Source organism: Carcharhinus amblyrhynchos, chromosome 13 (genome assembly GCF_965287045.1).
Source record: "Carcharhinus amblyrhynchos chromosome 13, sCarAmb.v2.hapA, whole genome shotgun sequence".
Lineage (NCBI taxonomy): Eukaryota > Metazoa > Chordata > Chondrichthyes > Carcharhiniformes > Carcharhinidae > Carcharhinus > Carcharhinus amblyrhynchos.
In genome coordinates, this window is record NC_137336.1 from 7,265,528 (window position 1) to 7,289,487 (window position 23,960).

The following is a 23,960-nucleotide window of genomic DNA, read 5'->3' on the forward strand; positions in this document are numbered from 1 at the left end:
TAAAACTTCTTTAAAGTATTCAGGTACTCTTGTTCACAAAGGCCAGAATAGACACAGCTTACCTGTTCGATCTATACTTCCATCTGTAGTAGCTTGTATGTATGTTCATTATATTTTGCAAAAGATTTCAGTTCGTGTTAGGTGTTATATAATTCCCCTGTTTGTCAATTATATACTAGCTTCTCTCTTGACCTCAAAAAAAAACATCCATCTCTCAGATTTATAAAGAAGGTTCTCTGGCTGTATAGCTAGTAAATAAGCAACCTTCCCAAGAATTTGCTTTAGTCACTATGATTTTCACTGATTTTCTCTTGGATTACGAAGAGTATAAGATACTTCATATTAAATCTCACCTAAATGTGTGAAATCATCCATATCAACCTTTACTTCCAAGGAGTAAGAAATAAAATGGCCTTTGGTGCTGAGGCAGCTTCTCAATTTCTGGGAGGATGACTACCTTGGCCTCTTTTAGGTGAGCAAGCTCTGTAACAATGTCTTATTTATAGATGTGATAACTACCTTGGAAAATGAAGAAGTTCCCCAAAGTCAAACATATCTTCGTATTACTAAAGTATACAATTTACAGAAGCTGTTTCAAAACAATATGCTCTATCCTCCTCTCTTTCTCTTCTGGAGAGAGACATTCAACTTAAATTTGGAACAATTGTGAAGCAAAACTAAACTCACAAGCCCATTTCTGTACTGCAGATAGTGCCAAATGATATTTCTCGACCAAGTTTAATAACACAAGCACAGAAAAATATTAGAATTGGCTTGCGATTGAAACAGAACTGCCAAACTCAGAGCATTCTCTTAATATATGAAAGCTCCCTTCCAGTCTACAGAAATCTAACATCCCTAGGTTCAAAATCAAATATGTATTGTAATAAACAAGACTTATACAGGTCTGAAGAGCAATTTTCCAATTTATCTGCTTTAGTGGGAGATAAGATCTTTAGGCAGTCAATCTGGGACAGAACTTACTTTAAAACCACATCCAATTTCTTTATCAAGAACACTTTTTATACTTTCCAGTGTTCGCAAAAGAAAGTAAAACCTCTCAGTGAGCCAGATATTCCAATAAACTACATTGAAGACCTTCACTGAGGGGATTGTAAAATTTCCAACCCCTTCCTTCTTGAAAGATTTACTTGTGACAATAAGGGCAGATAACTTCTTTTCAAGATTTAACTTTAATGAAAATAAAACTGGCATGAACCGTACACCAGCATTAATGGTGAAAAGTTGTTAAAAATTGGGAATGCATTATTCTTCTGAAAAGAAGAAGCAAAGATGTTCTCAGCTATAATGTTGGATAGTATTTGTTTGATGCCAGCAAAACTGTCCTAGAGTCATTCACATTGGGAGTGTGATGGATCACTGCTTGAAATTGTATGGGAACGCTGAAAGTGAGCTGATTTTGAAATAATTGTTAGACAAATGCCTTACCCTGTACAGAATGACTCAAACGCTAAAGCTGTCATTTGCAAGCTTATCCAAGATTCTGATGAATACTACCTCATGTATAACAGCAAAAAGTTGAAGTTGAGAGCAGCTTTCATACCTGAGTACAATTTATAGAACTGCAATACAATAACTGAATAATCTTGGGCACTGGATTGTCTAGACCTTAGGCCAGATGTTAACCCTCTTTCCTTAATTCTTTCATGGGATGTGGGCGTCAATGGCAAGGCTAATTAATGTTTGCCCTTGAATTCAGTGGCTTGCTGTGCCATTTCAGAAGAAAGCTAAGAATCAATCACATTGCTGTGGTTCAGGATGCACATGTCAGTTAGACCAGTTAAGGATGGCAAATTTCCTTTCCAGATCAAGGGCAGCACAGTGGCACAGTGGTTAGTAATGGAACCTGGGTGAAATTCTAGTTACTGTCTGTGTTGAATTTGTATATTCTCTCCATGTCTGCTTTGGTTTCATCCGAGTGCTCTGGTTTCCTCTCATTGTCCAAAGACGTACAGCCTAGGTTGATTGGCCATTCGTGTCAGGGGGACTAACAGGGTAAATACATGGAGTTACAAGAAGAGGTGGGATTGCTGGTGGTGCAGGCTTGATAAGCCTCCTTTTGCACTGTAATGATTCTATGATTTTATTAGTTGAATTTAAACTCCACCAGCCACTGTGTTCCCCAGAGCATTAGCCCAAACCTCTGGATTATTAGAACAGTGATATTACCAATACACCATCTTCTATCCCTCTAACACTCAAAAACAAGTCTGGAATCATACATTTTATAAGCCTGCTTGAATTCTCTGCCCTCCTCTCAGCCAGTGGGTTATCCATCATGGCCAGGAAATACTGTAATGACCCACCAGCCAGCTATAATGACATAGCTGAGTTACTGAGCCTGTCTAATATAGCATTGTATATTTTTAATAAGCTAATAATGTAAAGACAAAAGATAAAGTTGCCATAGGCTACTCTCTCTTTTGAGTGGGAGTGCTGAGTGTTGGTAGTTGAACTTGAGGATCACCGCACTTTAGGCAAGGGGCAAGGTTGAGAAAACAGGCCTTCACGAATAAGCCACATGAATCAAACCCACGCTGTTAGCATTGCTCTGCATCACAAACCCAGCCATCCAGCCAACTGAGCTAACCAACTCCCAAATTAAATAATGAGGTGTCAGTAACACAAGCCACTAACTTTAGTTTAAGGATGAATGTGTGCTTTGATAATTTTTCAAGTTTCTTTACTTCTTTGATTGAATCAAGTTTTGTGTTTATTAAGACAGCAAAGAATAATGTAAATTGCAACCAAACTGACGAAGGAGACAAGATTCTGGAGAATTTTGATGGAAACAGAGTTAAATAGAAGAATTTACACTGTATAAAACTTAACATGAATGTGGGTTGCCCCAAGCCAATTAAGAATTTTTTAAGCTGTAGTTACTGCTGTAATGCAGAAAACAAAAGCAGCATGTGATAGACAGAGTTAAGGAACCAGATGATCAGATCAAAACTCTGCAGTCCTCTCACATCCTGTCATAAATGAGGGTGGACAATTATTAAATGACAGGAGAAGGAGGCACCATGAATATCCCTGCAATGTGCAGTCCAGTATTTGATCACAGGAGACAAGGTTGAGATACACACAACCACCTCAAACCAGAAATGCCAAGAACTATCTCAGCCTCCTCCTGAGATCTCCACCGTCACAAAGCCAGTTTATAGTCAATTGGATTCAATCCATATTTTAAAAAGCCCTCCTTCTTAAGCTCATTGATAGTTGTAAAGTGTTCAGTATCAGTCACCATTCCTCAGATACGGACGCAGCCCTTATCTGCATGCAGCAGGACTTGGATAACGTTAAAGCTTGTACCAATAAAGTGGAAAGTAACAGTCATAATATTCATGCCAAAAGTGCATGTCAATGGCCATCTCCAACAAGAGACAATTCAACCCCTTCCCAGCAACAGAGGCTGCTCACCATTGGCTGCCAGTGAGACCTTTCACCAGAGTCAATGGCTATTTGTTTTGCTCACCATCCCCACTGCCAAGGAGCCCACTGGCGAAATGGTGATCTGCCTCTGCCACCAGAAAACTTGCCACAGGGGAAACCAAAAAATTCTGGCAATGTTCCAGGCAGCGCTATCACTATCCCAGGTTATATCTTGTTTTATTGCAGGACAGAATCACCAAAGGTAGTGGCACAGTGATGTGCAGTTAGGAGGACATTGACAATGGACACCGTGAAGTCTCATGGCATCAGGTCAAACATGTACAAGGAAACCTCCTGCCGAATATCACAAACTGGATCAGTGATGAAGCATTAAGGGTGGTAAGGGCACAAGGATGTACTCTGAGTATTGGACTTCACTGTCCATCACCATGTGTGGCTTAAAGCAGTACTTATGCAGCTGGTTATATCTATTTGTCCGATTGGGCCAGCAGCAGTGATGCTTCCTCCAACTTAAGGTCAGAAGTACTTGGCATACGATAGCATTCAAAGCTATGAGCCAAGTGCTTGCAAGTGGGATTAGGTGGGCAGGTCAGTGCATTTCATGCATTGGTGCAGGCTCTATGGGCCAAAGGGCCTTTTCTGCACTGTGGTATTCTGTGATTCTGTAATTCTGTGAGAAGTGGGGATGTTTGTCGATTATAGCACAGTCACATTCATAACACTTCAGATACAGAAGTAATTATTTTGCTACGCAGCATAACTTGGGCAACATTCAGACTTGAGCTGATAAGTGGAAAGTAACGTTCATATCACACAAGTGCCAGGCAGTAACCATCTCCAACCAGAGAGAATTAGCCAGTTTCGCTTGACATTAAATGGCACTGCCATCCTGAATCCCCCACTATCAACATCATGGGTTTACCATTGAATAGAAATGGACCAGCTATATAACTACTGTGATTACAAAAGCAGATAAGAGGCTGGGAATTTTGTGGCAAATAATTCACCTGCTGAATCCCCAAACCCTGTCCATAATCTACAAACACAAGTCAAGTGTGTGATAGAATGTATCCAATTTGCATGGATGATTGCAACTTCAACAACACTCCAGACAAAGCAGCCCATCCATGATAAAGTAGTTCATTTGGTGGGCACCCAGCCCATCACCTTAAACAGTCAACCTCCATCATCCACACAGTGTTCAGCAGTGTGTGCTAACCACAAGATGCACTATAGCAACTTGCCAGCCACCTTCAACAACATCTGTCAAACCAGTGACTGCGACCACCTAGGATAACAATGGCAACAGGTACATGGTAACATCATCACCTAGTTCCCCTGCAAGCCATTCGGAACTATAGCACTGTTCCTTCCTTGTCACTGAGTCAAAATCCTGAACTGTTATTTCCTGCCCACAGAGGACATGGTATTATATTGATTTAGCACACCTGCAAAAACCCAATAGCCACAAATAATTGCTGGTGTTACATCGAAAGACAAATTCGCAAAGAGAACAGCATGATAGGGCTGCCTAATTTCACTACACAGTAGTCATTAACAAAACCAAAGTAAACTGTCTGAATCACGGAGCACACCCCACAGTCATCAAGAACAGAAAAGGCTTTTGCTCTATCATTGTTGAGCTGTTCAGTGACTGCAGGCACCAGATCATACAAATGCATACCTGCTTCCAACTGAGCAGTCATGCTCCTTTTATTTAAAGGCCAGATAACCTATTTGACTAAAGTTGGTTGAGAAATAAATATTGGTCAAATTCTGGGAAGAACTGCAACTTCTTTGAATGGTGCCATGGGATTTTTATGTCCATATGGGGCCTTGGTTTAACAACTCATCCAAAAGACAACAGCACTACTTCAGTACTGCCCTGAAGTACCAGATTTCACCATGTGCCTAAGTCTCCAGAGTAGGGCTTGAAGTAAACTCCAGCACCGGAGTTTAGTTCTACTACCCCATCTGCCACAGAATCAGAGTGGGCGAGGGGCAGACAATGGGAGTGTTTGTTGTCTTCAAGTGGAATTTTTGGGTCGCACTTGAGTGAGATTATAAAATCCCACCCCTGTTGTCTCAGAGTTCGAAAGACATGCTGGTTAGGTCCATTGGTCATGCTGAATTCTCCCTCAGTATATCCGAAAAGGCACTAGAGAATGGCAACGAGGGGATTTTCAGTATTAAAGTAAGCCTACATGTCACACTAATAAATAAACTTAAAGAAAGAGAGATATAGTGAGCCACAATTGACAGCTGAGGTTAAGACAGGATGGTTCCCCAGACACTAGGGCGGGGATCTTATGACCTCGCTCAGGTGAGGCTTGTAAAATCCCATTCAAGGCCAATGGAGAATTCCATTCTGAGAGTCTTGCCCACCCTGAATTCAGGGCAAGCTTGGCGGTAAAATTCCAGCCTAGATTTGCCCTCCTCAACTTAATTCTTTTAGCCATCAAGGAAGGTATATTTTGACAGGATCTTGATTAACACACTCTTAGAACCATAGAACGATATAGAAATGTGACAGTCACTGTCATTGAAGAAATATACTCCCATTAACAATAATTTGAACCATAAAATTGCCATGGAATTAATGCCTACCCTTTGCTACATTACTACTAGCTTAGGTTACACAATCAAAAAAATATTCTTTTAACAAATCTCAGATAGTGAAACTAATTTATTACCCTACATTTGTTACCTGTCAGTGATGTGTTACCTGTACTTTCCTATTCTTACTGTATGATGTGCATCTCCTATATCATATCCTAGTGATGCCCCAGTCGAAACAGTAAGTGTGAATGAATTTTAAAGAAGCATAGTATATTCTGTGTTTCAGACCTGGCTACTAATATCCAGTGGTTTCCAGTGCTGCTTCCTGGAATAACAGTGCAATCTTCAGGGTCATCAGCTGTGGCTTCTATTGAGGAACTGAACGGACTTAGCGTGGTCATATCCTTGAGGCCCAATGGCTTCTTTAACGCTTACACCAGCATCGTGCAGCTGTTATGCAATTGTTTAACATGTACAACAACCTGTGAGGGGACAAATATGGACAGCAATGAAGTTTATGTGGCTCAGGGTTCCTTCAATGTAATCCTGCTGGGTGCTGGCAGGGGAATTGTACATTGCAGTCCAAAGCTTATTCTAAAAGTATTGTGGGAAATGATAGAGGGAACAGCAGCATAGTGGTTATGCTACGTGACTAGCAATCCAGAGACCTGTGCTACTTATTCAGGAACATGAATTCAAATCCCATGACAAAGAGGGGAAATTGAATCAAAAAAAAAGAGGAACTAGCTGTCACCTTTGGAGAGAAAAAGCTCCATCAGTATGTTTAAAGATGGCATTTCGGGATAGTCACTGACCACACATCTTTAACGAGGAGAGGGCTATTCCTCTAATAGCTTCAGCGAGGGTCCAATGCTGGGTTCTATTGCTAGCAGCCTATGAGTTATACTTTTCAACATAGGTCAGGCACACAGGCAGACACTTTAAACTGCCTTCCCCTTCCCAAAAGTATACCACCTCCCATGTTGGCATGACTGATCAAGTTTTGGACCCAGAAAACACCCCATATTATTTCGAGTTAGGTATCTGGTTCATTACAGTTGGCACTATGTTGACAGGTCTGAGCAATTTAGGCCCTTTTAGATAAGCCAGGCTAAATTGTGATGCCAGCATATCATTATGGGGAGCAAGGGTGGTTGTTCCCCTTCCCAGTAGAAAGTTATTGGCCTGAATTCTCTGTCCTCGCTCACAGTTGGGATTCTCCAGTCCTGCTGTAATGAATGGAGTTTTGACTGAATGCCAAATTCTCCATTCTTGCTAGCAGTAGTGATGGATGAATGAGATCGGAGAATCCCACCCAATGTTACAAGAGTTATATCATGCCCATCCTGGCATGATAAAGACAAAGATGCTCGAACGCCATTATTAGTGGTGGCCCAAGATAGTTGCTGACATTGTGAATTTGGTCAAATGACTATTGTCAAATGCAGCAAAAATTGCCGTCTGTGGCCCTATCGCACGCTTAGGCGTGGCCAGGTCAATCATGATTGTGATCATATGTCAATTTTGCAAGCCCATTCATGTGCACCATGTTGCTGACCATAATAGAGGTGTGCTCCAAATGGTTAGACATATATGAAATGAAATCTGTGATCCCATCAGCAATTGTTGAGAAATCGCCACAGGCATTCACCAACCAGGGGTTTGCCTCAGGTGCTAGTATCTGATAAAGGGATGGCTTTCACTGGTGAAGAGTTCCAGCATTTCATGCGAAGCAATGTCATTCAACATATTCAAACTGAACCCTACCACCCTAGTTCAAGTGGGCTAGCAGAGAGTGACTTCCAAACAGTTATCAGTCTGTCTACAAATCAAACTTGTTAATTTCCTGACTGCCATATCACCATAGGTGCCGAGTTAGAACAAGATTGATCTTGTATTTATGAATTTGATGGGGAGAGTATAGGCAAAACAGAAGAAGCATCACAGCACAACAAAAATGGAGGACATTTGAGGTGGATGACTAGGACTATAGAATTATGGTGCTGGTCCAAATTGGATTCCCGGAACTGTTATGGACAGAACTGGCTCACTGGTGTAAAATAATTGTCCAAGCAAAAAGGGTAAAGAAATATTGAACCTTTTCAGAAGGAGAGAATCACACACAAAGTCAGTGGGGCAGTCCATCCCTTGTACGCCTACCAATGATATTGCTCTGGAAGAAAGTGATGCACAGCAAGCTACTCTGAGGAAGAGTCAAGTAATGTTCCGGGAGAACTGGAAAAATTATTGGCACCGATGCACCTTTGCAAGTCAAAAATCAACTGAAGTTACCACCACTGCCGGAGCATCTGCAAGTGTATCACAATGCTCCCAAAGGAACAGGAAGTCCCCAAACAGACTTACCTTGTAAGGAACTGCATTTGAGTTCCAGTTGTTGTATAATATTGTAAATAGTTCAACTGTTATTGCAATGTACTAACCTGGAACTTGGGGGTGGAAGAGTGGTGGCATGCCCTTTTAAGGGATATGCTCTCAGAGTGTCAATTGACCAATTGAGTTGGAGCACACAATCCTGGAGCTGGTTTTCATTGCAGTTAGAGGAGTACTGTAGCTTGCATATCACCCTCTGTACATTGTTACTTACCTTAATAAACTGTACATTCATTAATCTATTTGGTGATCACCCATTTTTGCAAGATACTACAGCGCAGATTCTTGAAAGGTATTGTGGAAGACTTTTAATTGGTAGTAAATGGTGAACCCAACAAGAGATGATGCAGTTTAGGATTTAGATTTGGGAAGTGAAATGGGGTAGGTGAAAGGTGCAGAGTTGGAAAGCATTTTGGTGGTAGGGATCACCATTCAGTTAGATTTAGTATAGCTACAGAAAAGAGCAAAGGTAGACCAGCACAAAACTTAATTGTGGAAAGACCAATTTTGCTAAATTTAATATGATTGGGCAAAACTGGGCTGAAGTGCAAATCAATATTAGAGCAGTGGGAGGTATCCACGGAGAAGAAAGAGAGTTCATGTATAATGTATTTGCAGAAAAAAAGGAGAGACTCTTAAATCCACATCCACCAGTTGTCAAAGAGCATACAGAGTAGGATAAGACATTAAGGGAAGTTTATGACAGCTACCATGAGCTCAATACTACAGAAAACTGACAAGTATGAAAAATACACGAGTGAACTTCGAAAGGAAATTAGGAAATAATATCAAGGTTAATGTGAACAAGTTTCACCAATTCATAACAGGATAACTAAATAAAGCATAGGACTGATTAGAGAAGAACAAAGTCATTTGTGCACAGGGGTGGAAGACCTGGGAATGGTTCCTAATGAATGCATTGGGGTAAATTATCCATCCCTGCCCACCACAAGAATCATCACAGGCAGATTAGACAATATGACAGGTCATTTAAAGGTCTGACGACTTTGGGTGAGAATGACCAGAAAATCCTACCCTTTGTGTCCGTCTTCATTGAAGACAATGTAAAACGAATGTGAAATGTTTGATAGAGAAAAGATTGTAGAGAGGAAATATTAAGGTATTTAAAAGGCTAATTCATCAAACCCAGATGAAATCATTCCTAGGTTGCTAAAGAAGCCAGAGAGGAAATAACAGGTTCTCTAATCATCATTCTTCACTCTTCTCTGGCTACAGGGTTGATCCAGGAGGACTGGATGCCAACTATTGTGCCATTGTTTAAAAAGGGCAGAAGGAATAGAATGAGTAATTACAGGTTAGTCAGTCTAACCTCAGTGCTGGGTAAATTATTGGAAAAACTTCAGAAAGACATTTTAAGCTGTAATTTTTTAAAAACACAGATTAATTAAGTACAGAGAACATGGATTTTTTTAAGGGAAGGCCATGGCTAACTCATTTCATTGAATTATTTGAGGAGTAACAAGAAGATTCGATGAAGATAGCATATTTGAAGTAGTCTACATGGATTTTAGCTTGGCTTGTGACAGGGTCCCACTTGGTGGACATATCAGGCAATTAAAAAACAAGAGGGCTCAAAGATAAATGGCAAGCTAAATTCAAAGTGTTCTCAGTAACAGAAACTAAAGGCAGTAGTTGATCTGGGAGTTTGTGGCTGAAGGATTCCAATAGGGTTCTACAGGCCTTAGATTGGAGATAATGGTTTTTTATAGTATAACCAATGATTGAGACTTAAATATATAATGAGTAATTAAGAAATTTGTAGATTGTTCTGTGGTCAATTGTGAGGAAGTTTTGAACTATGGAAACAAATCAGTTGACTATCAGGTGAGCAGTGAAGTGGTAAAAACAATTCAATGTAAAAAACAAGATGTAATGTAATGTGGAGAGCAAACAAGGAATGTGCAATAAATGGTAAGATACTGAGAGGTGCAGAGGAATAGAGAGAGCTTAGAATTTATGTTCATAGGTCTTTTAAGGTAGATAAAGGGTAGTTAAGAAAATATACTGGATGTGTTCCTTTCTTAGCCAAGGCAATAAGATGTAAGGGCATGGAAGTTATGCTAGACTGCATAAAACACTAGTTACATCACAGCTAGAATGAACAGTTCTGGTCATCACATTAAAAGATATGATCACAGTTCAGAGGGTACCATGGACAGCAAGTTTTAACTATGAGGAAACTTGGATAGGCTGGTTCTCTCTTAGAACAGATGAAGTTGAAAGGAGATTTAACTGAGATATGCTAAATTATGAAGGGCCTGGATAGAGTGGGGGGATGGGATGAATTTATTCCCTTAACGTGGAGATCAATAATGAGAGAGCATAGATTTATAGTAACAGATGAAAAGATTAGAGGGGAAATAGGATATTAATTTGAAATGCTTTCGCATACTGACTACTGACCAAGAGTTAGAAAATGCAGGCTATGATTGTAACACTACATTCTGCACCCTCTCCCTTCCTTCTCCCCTATCTACTCTATGAATGGTGCGCTTTATCTGTGCGGCATGCAAGGAACTGTATACCAATACATGTGACAATAATAAGTCAAATCAAATCAAAATATCCTTCTGTGCTGTAAATCTTCTATGTTAAAAAAAACTGAGTTAAACTCAATGAGGAGATCCTTTAAACTGTAGTGAAATGCTTGGTATAATAAAAAAAAGCTTTGTGAGCGCAAGTGAGTAAAGACTTCACAAGAGAATGATGCTAATAATTTCAACTTTGGAAGATATATCTAGCTTCCTATTCAGTGTTAGGCTCTGGGATCAGCAACCTCCTCAACTGCTGTTAATAATGATGTTTTAGGCATCTTTTCCATGTCAGTCTGCTCCTTGTTCTGAACCACCTTCTATCAGCATAGAAAGTAACTTTGAGGACCTGGAAGTCCCACAAACACAAGTACCTATCCCGCAGCTCATCATGTTTACGTGTAAATGAGCATGCATCACATCACTAGATTCTGTTTCAAGGTCTTTGTTTTGTCATTCTTTTATAATGCCACTGTGAGAGGAATTCCCGTGTAAATTGCAATTTAAATGTTTGTCATGATGTAGCATTGTCATGCATGGCAAGCATTCGAAGACCTGTAAGGTTGAATGATTTGATGGAGCAGCTGTAAATGCATTCAAGATTAAATGTTGCGTGGGTCAGAGCACTCAAACCATCTACGAAACTGTTAGGTATTCTTACAGTAACAGCTTTCCTCGTGTCTGCCAATTGTGATGTATTTGTTTCCAAGATCTGCAAAGGTGTATTAACTCTTGCAGTCATCTTTCACACTTCACTCACACTGCCAATTCCTCCCACACTCCTCCCCTCTCCCAATGCTCCGAATTCAAGCTTCCCACTGAAAAACATGGCTCTGGAGTGTCATAACATGCAACCACATGCCTTCTTCTCCATCTGTATGTCTGACAGATCTCTTACTCAAATCTTCCATTCATAAATGTGAAGATCATTTTCATCCTTTTAACACAATCTACATTGCAACCCCAGAAAAATACTATGACAGCAACACATCAATCTTTTGGTTAGGTGGGTAAGAGCTCCCATTGACATTCCACTGGATAGACAACAGCTTGTTATATAGAATCATAGAAGTTTACAGCATGGAAACAGGCCCTTCGGCCCACCTTGTCCATGCTGCCTTTTTTTTAAACCCCTAAGTTAACCCCAGTTGCTCGCTTTTGGCCCATATCCCTCTATACCAGCTTACTCATGTAACTGTCTAAATGCTTTTGAAAGAACAAAATTGTACCTGCCTCTACTACTACCTCTGGCAGCTTGTTCCAGACACTCACAACCCTCTGTGTGAAAAAATTGCCCTGCTCAACACTTTTGTATCTCTCCCCTTAAACCTATGCCCTCTAGTTTTAGACTCCCTTACCTTGGGGAAAAGATATTGACTATCTAGTTGATCTATGCTCCTCATTACTTTATAGACCTCTATAAGATCACCCCTCAGCCTTCCACGCTCCAGAGAGAAAAGTCGCAGTCTATCTAGCCTCTGCTTATAACTCAAACCATCAAGCCCTGGTAGCATCCTAGTAAATCTTTTCCACACACTTCCTAGTTTAATAATATCCTTTTTATAATAGTGTGACCAGAATTGTACACAGTACTCCAAGTGTGGCTTTACCAATGTCTTGTACAACTTCAGTGTTCTGACCAATGAAACCAAGCATGCTGAATGCCCTCTTCACCACTCTGTCCACCTGTGATTCCACTTTCAAGAAGCTATGAATATGTATCCCAAGATCTCTTTGTTCTGTAACTCTCCCCAACGCCCTACCATTAACTGAGTAAGCACTGCTCTACATGTCATTAATCACAAACATGGGAGTTAATTGGGATTGACCAAGAAGAAGGCTGCTACATGTCCCAATGCATGATCCCCTGTCAAAATTGTGCATATTGGATTTTCTAGCATTCAAATGTGTTACTGCTCACACAAAATGATGAAAGAAAGGAAGGGAGGCCTCGCCTGCTAAGAGTAAACGGCGTCATAGAGCTGTTAACCGGAAAGGCCTGTTTCTGTACATAGCAGGTGGTTCTATGTGCCATTATATCATCAGCTTTCATCCATCTTAAAAATTGAAGAACCTGAGGTTTTCTGGCTTATCATCACTTATAGTCAGTCCTCAAACATTAACGGTCAGCCTATTTGCCCTTCTTTGAACTGTTTTCCACAGTTTACATGCCATAACTGTAATACAGTGACCAAAGCTGACTGCAATCCCCAGCATTCTGATTGTTTTTAGCGATTGCTACTTTGCAAAAAACCTTGTTGAGCAAACTGCTCCTCCTGGCTCACTTGCAGCCTCCCCTTCCCGGTTAGTTTAGCACCTAATTGAGTAAAGGAATGGCTTCTTTCCATTGCGCTGAATTTCATTTGCCATTTATTTTGACTGGGACCCGCTGCAATCCCTTTGCTGATGAGTGAAATATGACTGAACGTTTTTGCCCTTACAGTTATAGCTGATAACTTGGTCATATTTTGTTGTGTAAAATACTTTTATTATATTGACTGTCAGGACTTCTGGCTTACTTCACCCAAAGTAGTCATAACAGCAAAACATGGTGATAAATCAATTTAAAAATTACCAAAAGTCAGAATATTCCTTTTCTCCCCTCTGGTGGTTGAGTAAAATGACATGCCAGACAATCAAAACTATGCAATATGCAATAACCAGTTCCCAACATTCTCACTCATTTGACCTCAAGTTATACTGCTACACATTGTAGCACACTGCTGCAGTTATTAATCTATAGCCACATAACAGAAATATATATATATAGAGCACCTTTGAATAATGTATAAATATCAAATATAACATTATTAACCACAGCGCTGTAACCCACAGGAACTGTGATCATTGGCCCTAGAAACTCCATTTCCCAAACCTGAAAATGCAATAAAACTGCACAGCATAAAAAGGCAATTGAACTGCTTTTGGCACTGTGGGATTGTGCTGTATAATGAAAAAAAATCGTTAACAGAGCACTGTGCAATTGCAACAGAGTATTGCCTTATGCTGTGCATCACAGGTTCCAAAATTACTATGCTACTTGGCTCTGGTTCCAATGTCTCTCTGCAGTGTAGCTCCTTCCCACGAAGCAGTGGGCTACAAAGAATCGCGTGTAGAAGAATAGACTCCCAGCTGCAGGTGGACTCGTAATGAAGTTAATTGAAATGCTGATTTTTTGATGAAATGAAGTTAGGTGAAGGCAACGCGTTAAAAAGAGACACAATATAGCAAATTTCCGATCGCAAGATTGGGATCTGGAAGTTACATTTTCAACGTTGTGCAAAAATCATTTACAATGCTCGAATTTAGCTCAGTTTTCAGATAACCTGGTGATCTCTTCAAGTTGCAAAGAATACATGTAAACACTTGGGCTTTAAAACGGTGTAGTAGTCAAGGAATGTGCGATTAATATGTAGATCACCTGCAAAGAACATCAAGGATGTGCTGTGTTATTCAAAGGAGTTGGGCTATTTCAGCCTTTGGAAAAATGTCAACAATCTGAGAATTAACCACTTTGAAAAAAAGCCCAGGTTCCAATTAAATGCCGAGAAAAAAAAACTGACATGCCTGATTTAACAGAAGGGAGAACGATGCAGTTGCAGACTTTTAATAACAAGAATAGTTGAAGGGCAGAGTGCTTTAATCAATAGAAATAGGCTCCTACGCCGAAAAGGGCAGTTTTTGATTTACACACCGCCGCTGGCGTACTGAGAGAGTGAGGAAACAGTATCTGACATGAATCAAAGGCACGGTCATATTGCTTCGACTTACCCTTTACCAGTCCGTGTGCATCTGTGGCAGAAATGCCCTTTCTCTAAAGTTACTACATATGGATGATTTATACCTTAGCTCTGGGGCAAACTGTGAAGAAATACCGTGTTATTCTCTTCTATACATTAACCCTCTCTCATACCAAAATATTTTTATCTCATTTTTCACCGCAATAATACGAAAGCCATAATTATGGCACCTGCCGTGGGTGTTCGTATTGACAGTTCACCTTGAAGCAGGTAGAGTGGGTGAGGGGGAGAGATAAACCTTAAATATCTGAGATCGCAATTGCAAACCTTCAAAGAGTTAAGATGAATCTAATTCCACGCCACCTCAAGGGCTGTAGTGGTGTTATTTGAACGCCAGTGATTAAAATAGTTTGCATTTATCATGCTGATCTTAAGCAATTCTGATCATTTTATTGCGAAGCTGTTTTATCAATCTGCTTAAAACATTTTTTTGCTGCAAGTTATCAAAGCAGTTCAAAGGGGTTCTGTACAGGACTGTTCCCTTTGATGCAGTTAATTAAATACTGTTTATCAGATTTGCTCTGGGCTTCTTATACCCAGTGTCCCTGACATGCTAATTTATTGTAGGTAGTCTAGACGCAGCTTTTATCCACGCTGGAAATAATTTTCGGATAGAGGACTTTGAATTCACTGTTATAAGTCTCTGAGCGCGATATCCTGCACTACACTGGGAAAATTGCGTAAGAATGGACCTCTTCATTAATTCCTGTTCAAGGAATGAACAACGCACCATGGAGACCTGAAACCTGTGAAAAAGATAAATCACAGGTTATGGATCATTCCAGATGTGACAATCACCCGTTTACTGCGCTCTGTGGTCTACTAATCACACAATTCAATCAATGATCTCCCCTTTTAGCGAGCGCCTCTAAATTGGAGCCAGCGGTAACTCCCAGTTGTTAGACGGGTCGATTCCTCAAAGAACAGTAACAACTCTATCCCTAAACGCCTTGCAATATAGGCGGTTATTTAATAAACCATAAGGTGAACTAATCCACAGTTCAAATGTTGAACTGAAAGTTTAATTAGTGGCCAATGTCTTCAAGTGTGAATTCAATGCTTGATGACATTTGCCACCACTCACCTCACTTGATCCAAGATTTGCCCCATCTGATACCTGCCTTCTCCACCCAGTCACGTAGGGGTTGGCAGGCTTCACGTTATTGCCGGCGGCTGGAGTTGGGCTGTACGGTTTGAGAAACATTAAGTCGGTTTTGGCCGATTCGGGACTCAGGCACACCTTGTAGCAGTACGTTCGGGAGAGGGAGCCGCTGCCGCCCACCTCCATGCAGCTCGGCGGGGCTTTGACACTGGGCGGCAGCTGGAAGTTTGTGTGCGAGTTGTTGAGCACGTCCCCCGGCTGCTTCCTCCGGAGGCAACAGCTGGCGTGGGAGCAACAGCTGGAGAGGGGACAGCGGTGGCCCAGGGTGCCGTGTCTGTCCTTGTGACACTTGATGGAGACTAGAGCTACGATGGCCACCAGAAAGACGAAGGAGACGGAGCCTAAGGAGACGATTAAATAGAGGTTGAAGTCGGAGAAGTACTCAATGTTCTGGGGCCTCTCCGTCAAGTCGGAGAAGATCTCCGGAACACTGTCCACGATTAGCACGTTGATGGTGACCGAGGAGGAAAGCGGTGGCTTCCCGTTGTCGGTAACATGGACCACCAGCCTCTGCTTGGGAGCATCGTGCTCCTGGAAGTGGCGGCTGGTCCGGATCTCCCCGCTGAAGGGGCCGATGCTGAACAGAGCCGGGTCGGTGGCCTGGTAGAGCTGGTAGGAGAGCCGCGAGTTCTGGCCGGAATCAGCGTCCACTGCCGAGATTTTGGCCACCACCGAGCCGGGCTGGGCGGATCGAGGCACCATCTCGGCCGAGCCATTGTAGGGCAGCGGGGACACGATCTCGGGGGCATTGTCGTTCTGATCCAGGATGATCACATTGACGGTCACATTGTTGTGGAGAGAAGGGAAGCCCGCGTCCTGAGCTTGAACCAAAACCTGGAAACTCTTCAGCTGCTCATAGTCGAAAGAGCGCAGCGCGTAGAGATTGCCCGTGTTCAAATTGATGGAAACGTAAGTGGAGATCGGAGTGCCCCTGATCTTACTCTCCAGGATACAGTAGGACACATAGGCATTCTGCTCAACATCTGGGTCCAGGGCGGACACCGAGCAGATAGACGCCCCGGGCGCGTTATTCTCCATTAGATAAACCGTGTAGGACGGATGGGCAAAACGCGGCGCGTTGTCGTTCACATCGGAGACCTGCACCAGGATGTTTCTGAGGGTGGAGAGGGGAGGGGAACCCGAGTCGATGACAGTGAGAGTGAGGTTGTACTCCAGGACACTCTCCCGGTCCAGCCGCTCGGTGGTCACCAGAGTGTAATAGTTCTTGAAAGAGGATTGGAGTTTGAAGGGGAGGTTGGCCGGGATGTGGCAGCTGGTCCTGCCGTTTTCCCCGGAATCCCGGTCGGTCACACTGATCAGGGCGATCACAGTCCCCGGTGAGGCGTCCTCCCGGACGGGGCTGGATACTGAGGTCAGGATCACCTCGGGCGCATTGTCATTCACATCAATGATTTCCACCACCACCGTGCAGTGTACAGCCGCTGTGTAGAGTCCTCTGTCCTTAGCCTGGACATAAATCTCATAGACACTGGCTTCTTCATAATCTACCACCCCTTGGACCCGAATCTCGCCAGTTTGGGACTCTACCCGGAAGAGTTGGCGCAGTCTGGCCGGCGCATGGTTACTGAAGGAATAAGCCACCTCTCCATAGGAGCCCTGGTCCAAATCGGTGGCGTTAAGTTTGATCACTAACGTGTTCCTGGGGGCGTTTTCCACCAGGCAGACAGTGTAGACCGCCTGATCGAAAACTGGGGCATTGTCATTCACATCCAGCACCGTAACGATGACCAGAGCGGTGCCCGATCTCTCCGGGACCCCACCGTCCAGGGCTGTCAGGACCATCTGATGAACAGCCTGATTCTCCCGGTCCAGGGACCTCTCCAACACCAACACCGGGAAGCGGTTGCGCTCGCTGCGAGTCTGCACCTCCAGCGTGAAATACTGGTTGGGGCTGAGCCGGTAGCCTTGCAGGGAATTGGTGCCCACATCTGGGTCATACGCGTTCTCAAGTGGGAAACGCGCCCCCAGAGCCACCGACTCGGCGATCTCCAGGCGAAACTCCCGCCACGGGAAACCGGGAGAATTGTCATTCACATCCAGTATCTCCACTTCCACCCGGTAGAGCTCGAGTGGGTTTTCAATCACAATCTCCAAGTGCAGGAAGCAGCCGGAGCTGAGATCACACAACTGCTCCCTGTCCATCTTCTCATTCACAAACAACACCCCGTTCTCCAGATTCACCTCCAGATACTGCGTGTTGGGACCCGGGACGATGCGAAACCTGCGAGCGGACAGTTCCCTGACATCCAATCCCAAATCGTCGGCGATATTCCCAACAAAAGCCCCATGTTTCAATTCTTCGGGAATCGAGTAGCGAATTTGCCCGGTGATAAGATCCCAAACGCAAGTCGATATAACAAGGGCGAGCACTTGCCATCTTAGCCAGGTACTTCTTTGAGAACTCGCCATTTCCACGGAAATACCTCGTACGGATCCCAAGTTCTTCTTATGTTCAGCATTAGGAGTCACGGGAAAACAGATAACTGGCCATTGTTTCAGTGGAGAGTTAGCAAACGATATGCGTAAAGACGCACATTGATCCTTTCGGTAAGAAAAGCTGCAGACATGCTGAGACAAAACAGAGTCTCACCAGAGCAGCCTGCTCCTTACTCCCGGCTTTTAGCCATTGCTTAATCCACATCCACACAGCCGAGTGCTGCCTCTGAATTTCCACTGTATCCGGTGAAAAGGCGGGAGTGCAGTTTGATGTAACCGATCTCCAGCTCCACTTCATCACCTCATTGGAGGACTCCGGCAGGATTAAATTAACCCTTTGATAACCGCAACAGCATCTTCCAATGCCGCTTTACAAGCGAGGAGGATCCGCGCTTTTCCCAAATGTACATTTCAAAGCACATTGCAAAATCAAAGCAAGCGAGTTATCTTCATACAGAGCCGCTCACCATCTCCAGATATCCCGCAGGTGCTTTATATCCGATAAAGTGTTATCTTCTCACCGTTGCAATGGAAGAAAACTAAGCAATTAGTTTGTGTTGCGGAAACAGCAATGTGAAACTGACTGGGTACTCTCTGACAGACACACTTCCCGAACCCTAAGGCAAGATCCGCAGTAGATTTGTCTCTTCTGTGTTTGCCCATTATTTTACCTATTTCGCTACATATATTATTTGAATCAACTTACTACGCTAGTTCCTTTGGATGCAAGTTGTGTGTAATGACACTCTCATTCCGGGTCTGAATGAGATAATGGAATAACCTCCCGCCAGTAACGCCAGGAAAAGATTGGGTCTGATTGCTCACATTTGTATTATATCATTATCTCCCACTCACTGTATTCTGCCGGAGAAATTCCCCGTTTTTATTTCTCTTGAGAGACGTCGCTTTAGTTTGGATTATAAATTCTGCTAATGATAAAGATTACTTTTTAAAACTTGCTGAGTAAATGGCTGATCCATTAGAGGCAATGGCTATTCTTTCTTGAATGAGACTCTCTAACTGATCAAATAAATTGCATGACAATATTCAACGAAGGAGGATGAAGGAATTGCAGTCGCATTTTGCAACGTCAGGTCACCCCAAAGAACGTTGCAAGCAGTTAAGTACCATTGGCCTCTTTTAAGGTCAAACCAAATAAACAAACTCAAGTTAAATCAGGACAAAATTAAAGGGGGAACTCCCTAAAAGGAGAGGGAACAGCCTGAACAAAATCAAAGTGCAAAGGAAACTTAAAAACATCAACTTAAAATGTGAATATTCAGGTCAATAATGCACGCCAGCCCCTGCCGTGCCCAATGGGCATGGAAGGCATCAACTGCACCTGTGGACACCACATGTTCCCTCTCCAGGGACACCTGGCCATGAACGTAGCCACAGTAGAGGGGCAGACAGTCAGGATGGATGGCCCCCTGGATCGCCCACTGCCTGGACCTGTAAATGGCGCACTTCGCCAGGCCCAAGAGCTGGTTCACGAGGAGGTAGCCATCCCAACCCTCCCCTCTCCACACCAGGTGGCCGCAGATCAGGAGCGTGGGACTGAAGTGCAAAGAAAACATCAATAAAAGGTTCATTAGGAAAGCAAAAAGGGAGCTTAAGTACCATTGGAAGTATGGTCTCTATTGCCAATGTAGGAAGCACTGCAGTTAATTTGTTTAATTAATCTCCCACAACCAGCAACAAGGTACATTGGCAGTCTTCAATCTCGTAAAACGATGATTTGTGTCATGGTGGTCAACTCTAGGTTAAGCGTTGCCTGTTGTGACTCAGGAGTTGGAGTCTCTGCCTCATTTGCTGCCTAGGCAGACAGTGAGTGGGCTGAGAAGATCCACTGATACATTTTTTTTTCTGGTCTCAATTCTGAGCTTTTCGTTTTTGTTCACCACTTCCATGCCCTTCCAACCAGTCAGCCCCCAGTGGTCATGGCCATCAGCGACTGTTTCCCACTTGTCAGGGTCAATATCCACCATCTTCACATTTTGCTTGCCGATGTCATTATAGTAGAGGTAAGGACACCCAGGGGATCATGGGTATTACTGAGTAAGTGCTGCTCGATAACATTATTGGTGATCCCTTCCATCAGTTTACTGATGATCAAGACTGGAGTGATGGGGAGGTAATGGGATGTGATGGATTTATCCTGTTTCTTGTGTACAGGGCATAACTAGGCAATTTTCCATATTGTCAGGTAGATACCAGTGTTGTAACTGCACTGGAACAGCTTGGCTAGGGGCACAGCAAGTTCTGGAGCTCATATCTTCAGTACTATTGCCAGAATGTTGTCAAGGCCCATAGACTTTGCAGTTTCCTGTGAGTCCAGTCATTTTTTGATTTCACATGACCCGATGGGCAGTTCACCATGCAGAAGATCAGCCATCCTATGAATATGGCTAAGCCACTACAGACCTCAATGGCTTAGGAATGAATGTATGCTGATGGAATTAGCCTCCAACTCTACCCTAGGAACTGCAGTGAAGTCCTGGAGCTGGAATGATTGATCTCCAACTGCCATAACCATCTTTCTTTGTGCCAGAGATGAGGCCAAGAAGTGGAATCTCTTCCCCTGATTCCCATTGATTCCAGTTTTGCGAGGGATCCTTGATGCCTTATTCAGTAAAATGCTGTCTTGTTGTCAAGATGCAGTCACTCTCACTCTGGAGTTCTGCTCTTTTGTCCACGTTTGAACCAAGGCTGTACTGAGATCAGGAGCCGAGTGATTCTGGTGGGACCTAAGCTGAACATCAGTGGGCAGGTTGTTACTGAGTAAATGCTGCTTGATAACATTATTGATTATCCCTTCCATCGTTTTACTGATGATCAAGCCTAGAGTGATGGGGAGGCAATGGGATGTGGTGGATTTGTCCAGTTTCTGTGTACAGGGCATTACTGGGTAGATGCCAGTGTTGTAGTTGTACTGGAATAGCTTGGCAATGGGCACAGCAAGTTCTGGTGCACAAGTCTTCAGTACTATTGCCAGAATATTGTCAGGGCCCATAACATTTGCAGCATCCAGTGCCTTCAGCTTTTTTTTGATTTCACGTAGAGTGAATTGAATTGGATGAGGACTGGCATCTCTGATGCTGGGGACCTTTGGAGCAGGCCAAGATGAATCATCCATTTGGCACTTCTGGCTGAAGACTTTGCAAATTTTTCAGCCTTTTCTTTTGTACTGATGTGCCAGTCTCCTCCATTGTTGAGGTGGAGATGACTTTTTATTCATTCTTGGCACATGGGCATTACTGGCTGGCCAACATTGATTGCCCATCCCTAGTTGCCCTTGAGAAGATGATGGTAAGCTGCCTTCTTGAATTACCTGTTCTGTGGGCTGACCTACAATGCTGTTAGGGAGAGAATTCCAGGAGTTTGACCCAGCAATTGTAAAGGATAGCAATATATTTTCAGGCCAGGATGGTGAGTAGATAGTACAGACTGCTGCTACTGAGCATTGGTGATGGAGGGTGTGGATATTTGTGGATGTGAACAAAGAACAAAGAAAATTACAGCATAGGAACAGGCCCTTCAGCCCTCCAAGCCTACACCGACCATGCTGCCTGACTTAACTAAAACCCCCTACCCTTCTGGGGACCATATTTCTCTATTCCCATCCTATTCATGTATTTATCAAGACGCCCCTTAAAAGTCACTATCGTATCCGTTTCCACTACCTCCCTTGGCAGCGAGTTCCAGGCACCTACTACTCTCTATGTGAAAAATCTGCCTCGTACATCCCCTTTAAACCTGCCCCTTGCACCTTACACCTCTGTTGCTCCAGTGAAAACAAACCAAGTTTCTCCAATCACCCCTCATAGCTAATGCCCTCCATACCAGGCAACATCCTGGTAAATCTTTTCTGTACTCTCGCCAAAGCCTCCACATCCTTCTGGTAGTGTGGCAAACAGAATTGAACACTATATTCCAAGTGCGGCCTAACTAAGGTTCTAGAAAGCTGCAACATGACTTGCCAATTTTTAAACTCAGTACCCTGGCTAATGAAGGCAAGCATTTCATATGCCCTCTTGACTAGCTTCTCCATCTGCATTGCCACTTTCAGTGACCTGTGTACCTGTACACTCAGATCTCTTTGTCTATTGATACTCTTAAGGGTTCTGTCATTTACTGTGTATTTCCTATCTGTATTAGACTTTCCAAAATGCATTACCTCACATTGTCCAGATTAAACTCCATCTGCCATCTCTCTGCCCAAGTCCCCAACTGATCTATATCCTGCTGTGTCCTCTGATGGTCCTCTTCGCTATCCACAAATCCACCAACCTTTGTGTCGTCCGCAGACTTGCTAATCAATCCAGTTACATTTTCCTCCAAATCATTTATATATATTACAAACAGCAAAAGGTCCTAGCACTGATCTCTGAGGAACACCACTTGTCACTGCCCTCCATTCAGAAATGCACCCTTCCGCTGCTACCCTCTGTGATGTGGTGCTATTCAAGCAATTGCTTTTTCCTGGGTGTTGTCAAGCTTCTTAAGTATTGTTGGAGCTGCATCCACTTGTGGCACCTCCTCCTCCAGCAAGTTGTTTAGTTGTCCATTACCATTTGTGGCTGGATACGGCAGGACTGCAGAGCTTCAAACTGATCTGTTGGTTGTGGAATTGCTGTTACCTGCTAATTTTGTTGTTTAGTTCACAAGATACCCTATGTTGTAGCTTCACCTCATTTTTAGATAATTCTGATTTGCTCCTGGCATGCCCTCTTGCACTCTTTATTGAACTGTGGTTGATCCCCTGGTTTGGTGGTAATGATAGAGTGGGCAATATGCCAAGCCATGAGATTATAGGTTGTGACTGAGCACAATTCTGCTGCTGCTGCTGATGGCCCACAGCATCTCGTGGATGCTCAGATTTGAGTTTCCAGATCTGTTCGAAGTATATCCGATTTAGCACAATGGTGGTATCACACAACATGATGGAGGGTATCCTCAATATGAAGATGTGATTTTTCTCTTCCTAAAGACTATGTGATGGTCACTCTGACCGATAAAGTCATGAACAGATGCATCTGTGGCAGGCAGGTTGGTGAGGATAAAATCAAATATCTTTTTCTATCTTGTTGGTTCCCTCTCCACCAACTCCAGACCCTGTCTAGTAGCTATGTCCTTTAGAACCCAGCCAGCTCAGCCTGTGGTAGTAGTACCAAGCCACACTTGGTGTTGGAAATTGAAGTCCCTCACCAGAGTAAATTCTCTGCCCTTGTCACCCTTGATGCTTCCGCCAAATAGTATTCAATATGGAAGAGTACTGATTCATCAGCTGAGCGGGGACAGTACATGGGAACCAGCAGGAGGTTTCCTTGTCCATGTTTGACCTGGTGCCATAAGACTTCACGGGATCTAGAATCAATGTTCAGGACTGCCAAGGCAACTCCTTCCCGACTATTGAGGATATGATCGAGGTGGTAAGGCTGGAAATTGTTTCGCTTTCACTCCTGCCTGGAATATGTTGACCGGGTTTTACCACTGTAGCGAAGTTTACTGAGGATGCAGCTTGGTAGTTTGATGGTCCTGTGCTCTCAGGTGGCTTTTGTTCCACTCTCCCTTTCTCAGTTTGTACATAACATTTGTAGCTTTTGCAATGCCTCTGTGGACTTT

At 43.2% G+C, this 23,960-nt stretch overlaps 1 protein-coding gene across 1 annotated transcript in view; it reads right to left on the bottom strand.

Moving 5' to 3' along the window:
* LOC145351433 (protocadherin-10-like) overlaps positions 1-18,308 on the bottom strand; it is a 178,374-nt gene extending 160,066 nt beyond the window's left edge. Inside the window, exon 1 of the mRNA XM_080201024.1 lies at positions 15,801-18,308. Within this exon, the coding sequence (XP_080057150.1) occupies positions 15,801-18,308 (2,508 nt within the window). The remainder of the gene's footprint in view (positions 1-15,800) is intronic.
* Positions 18,309-23,960: the final 5,652 nt, after the last annotated feature.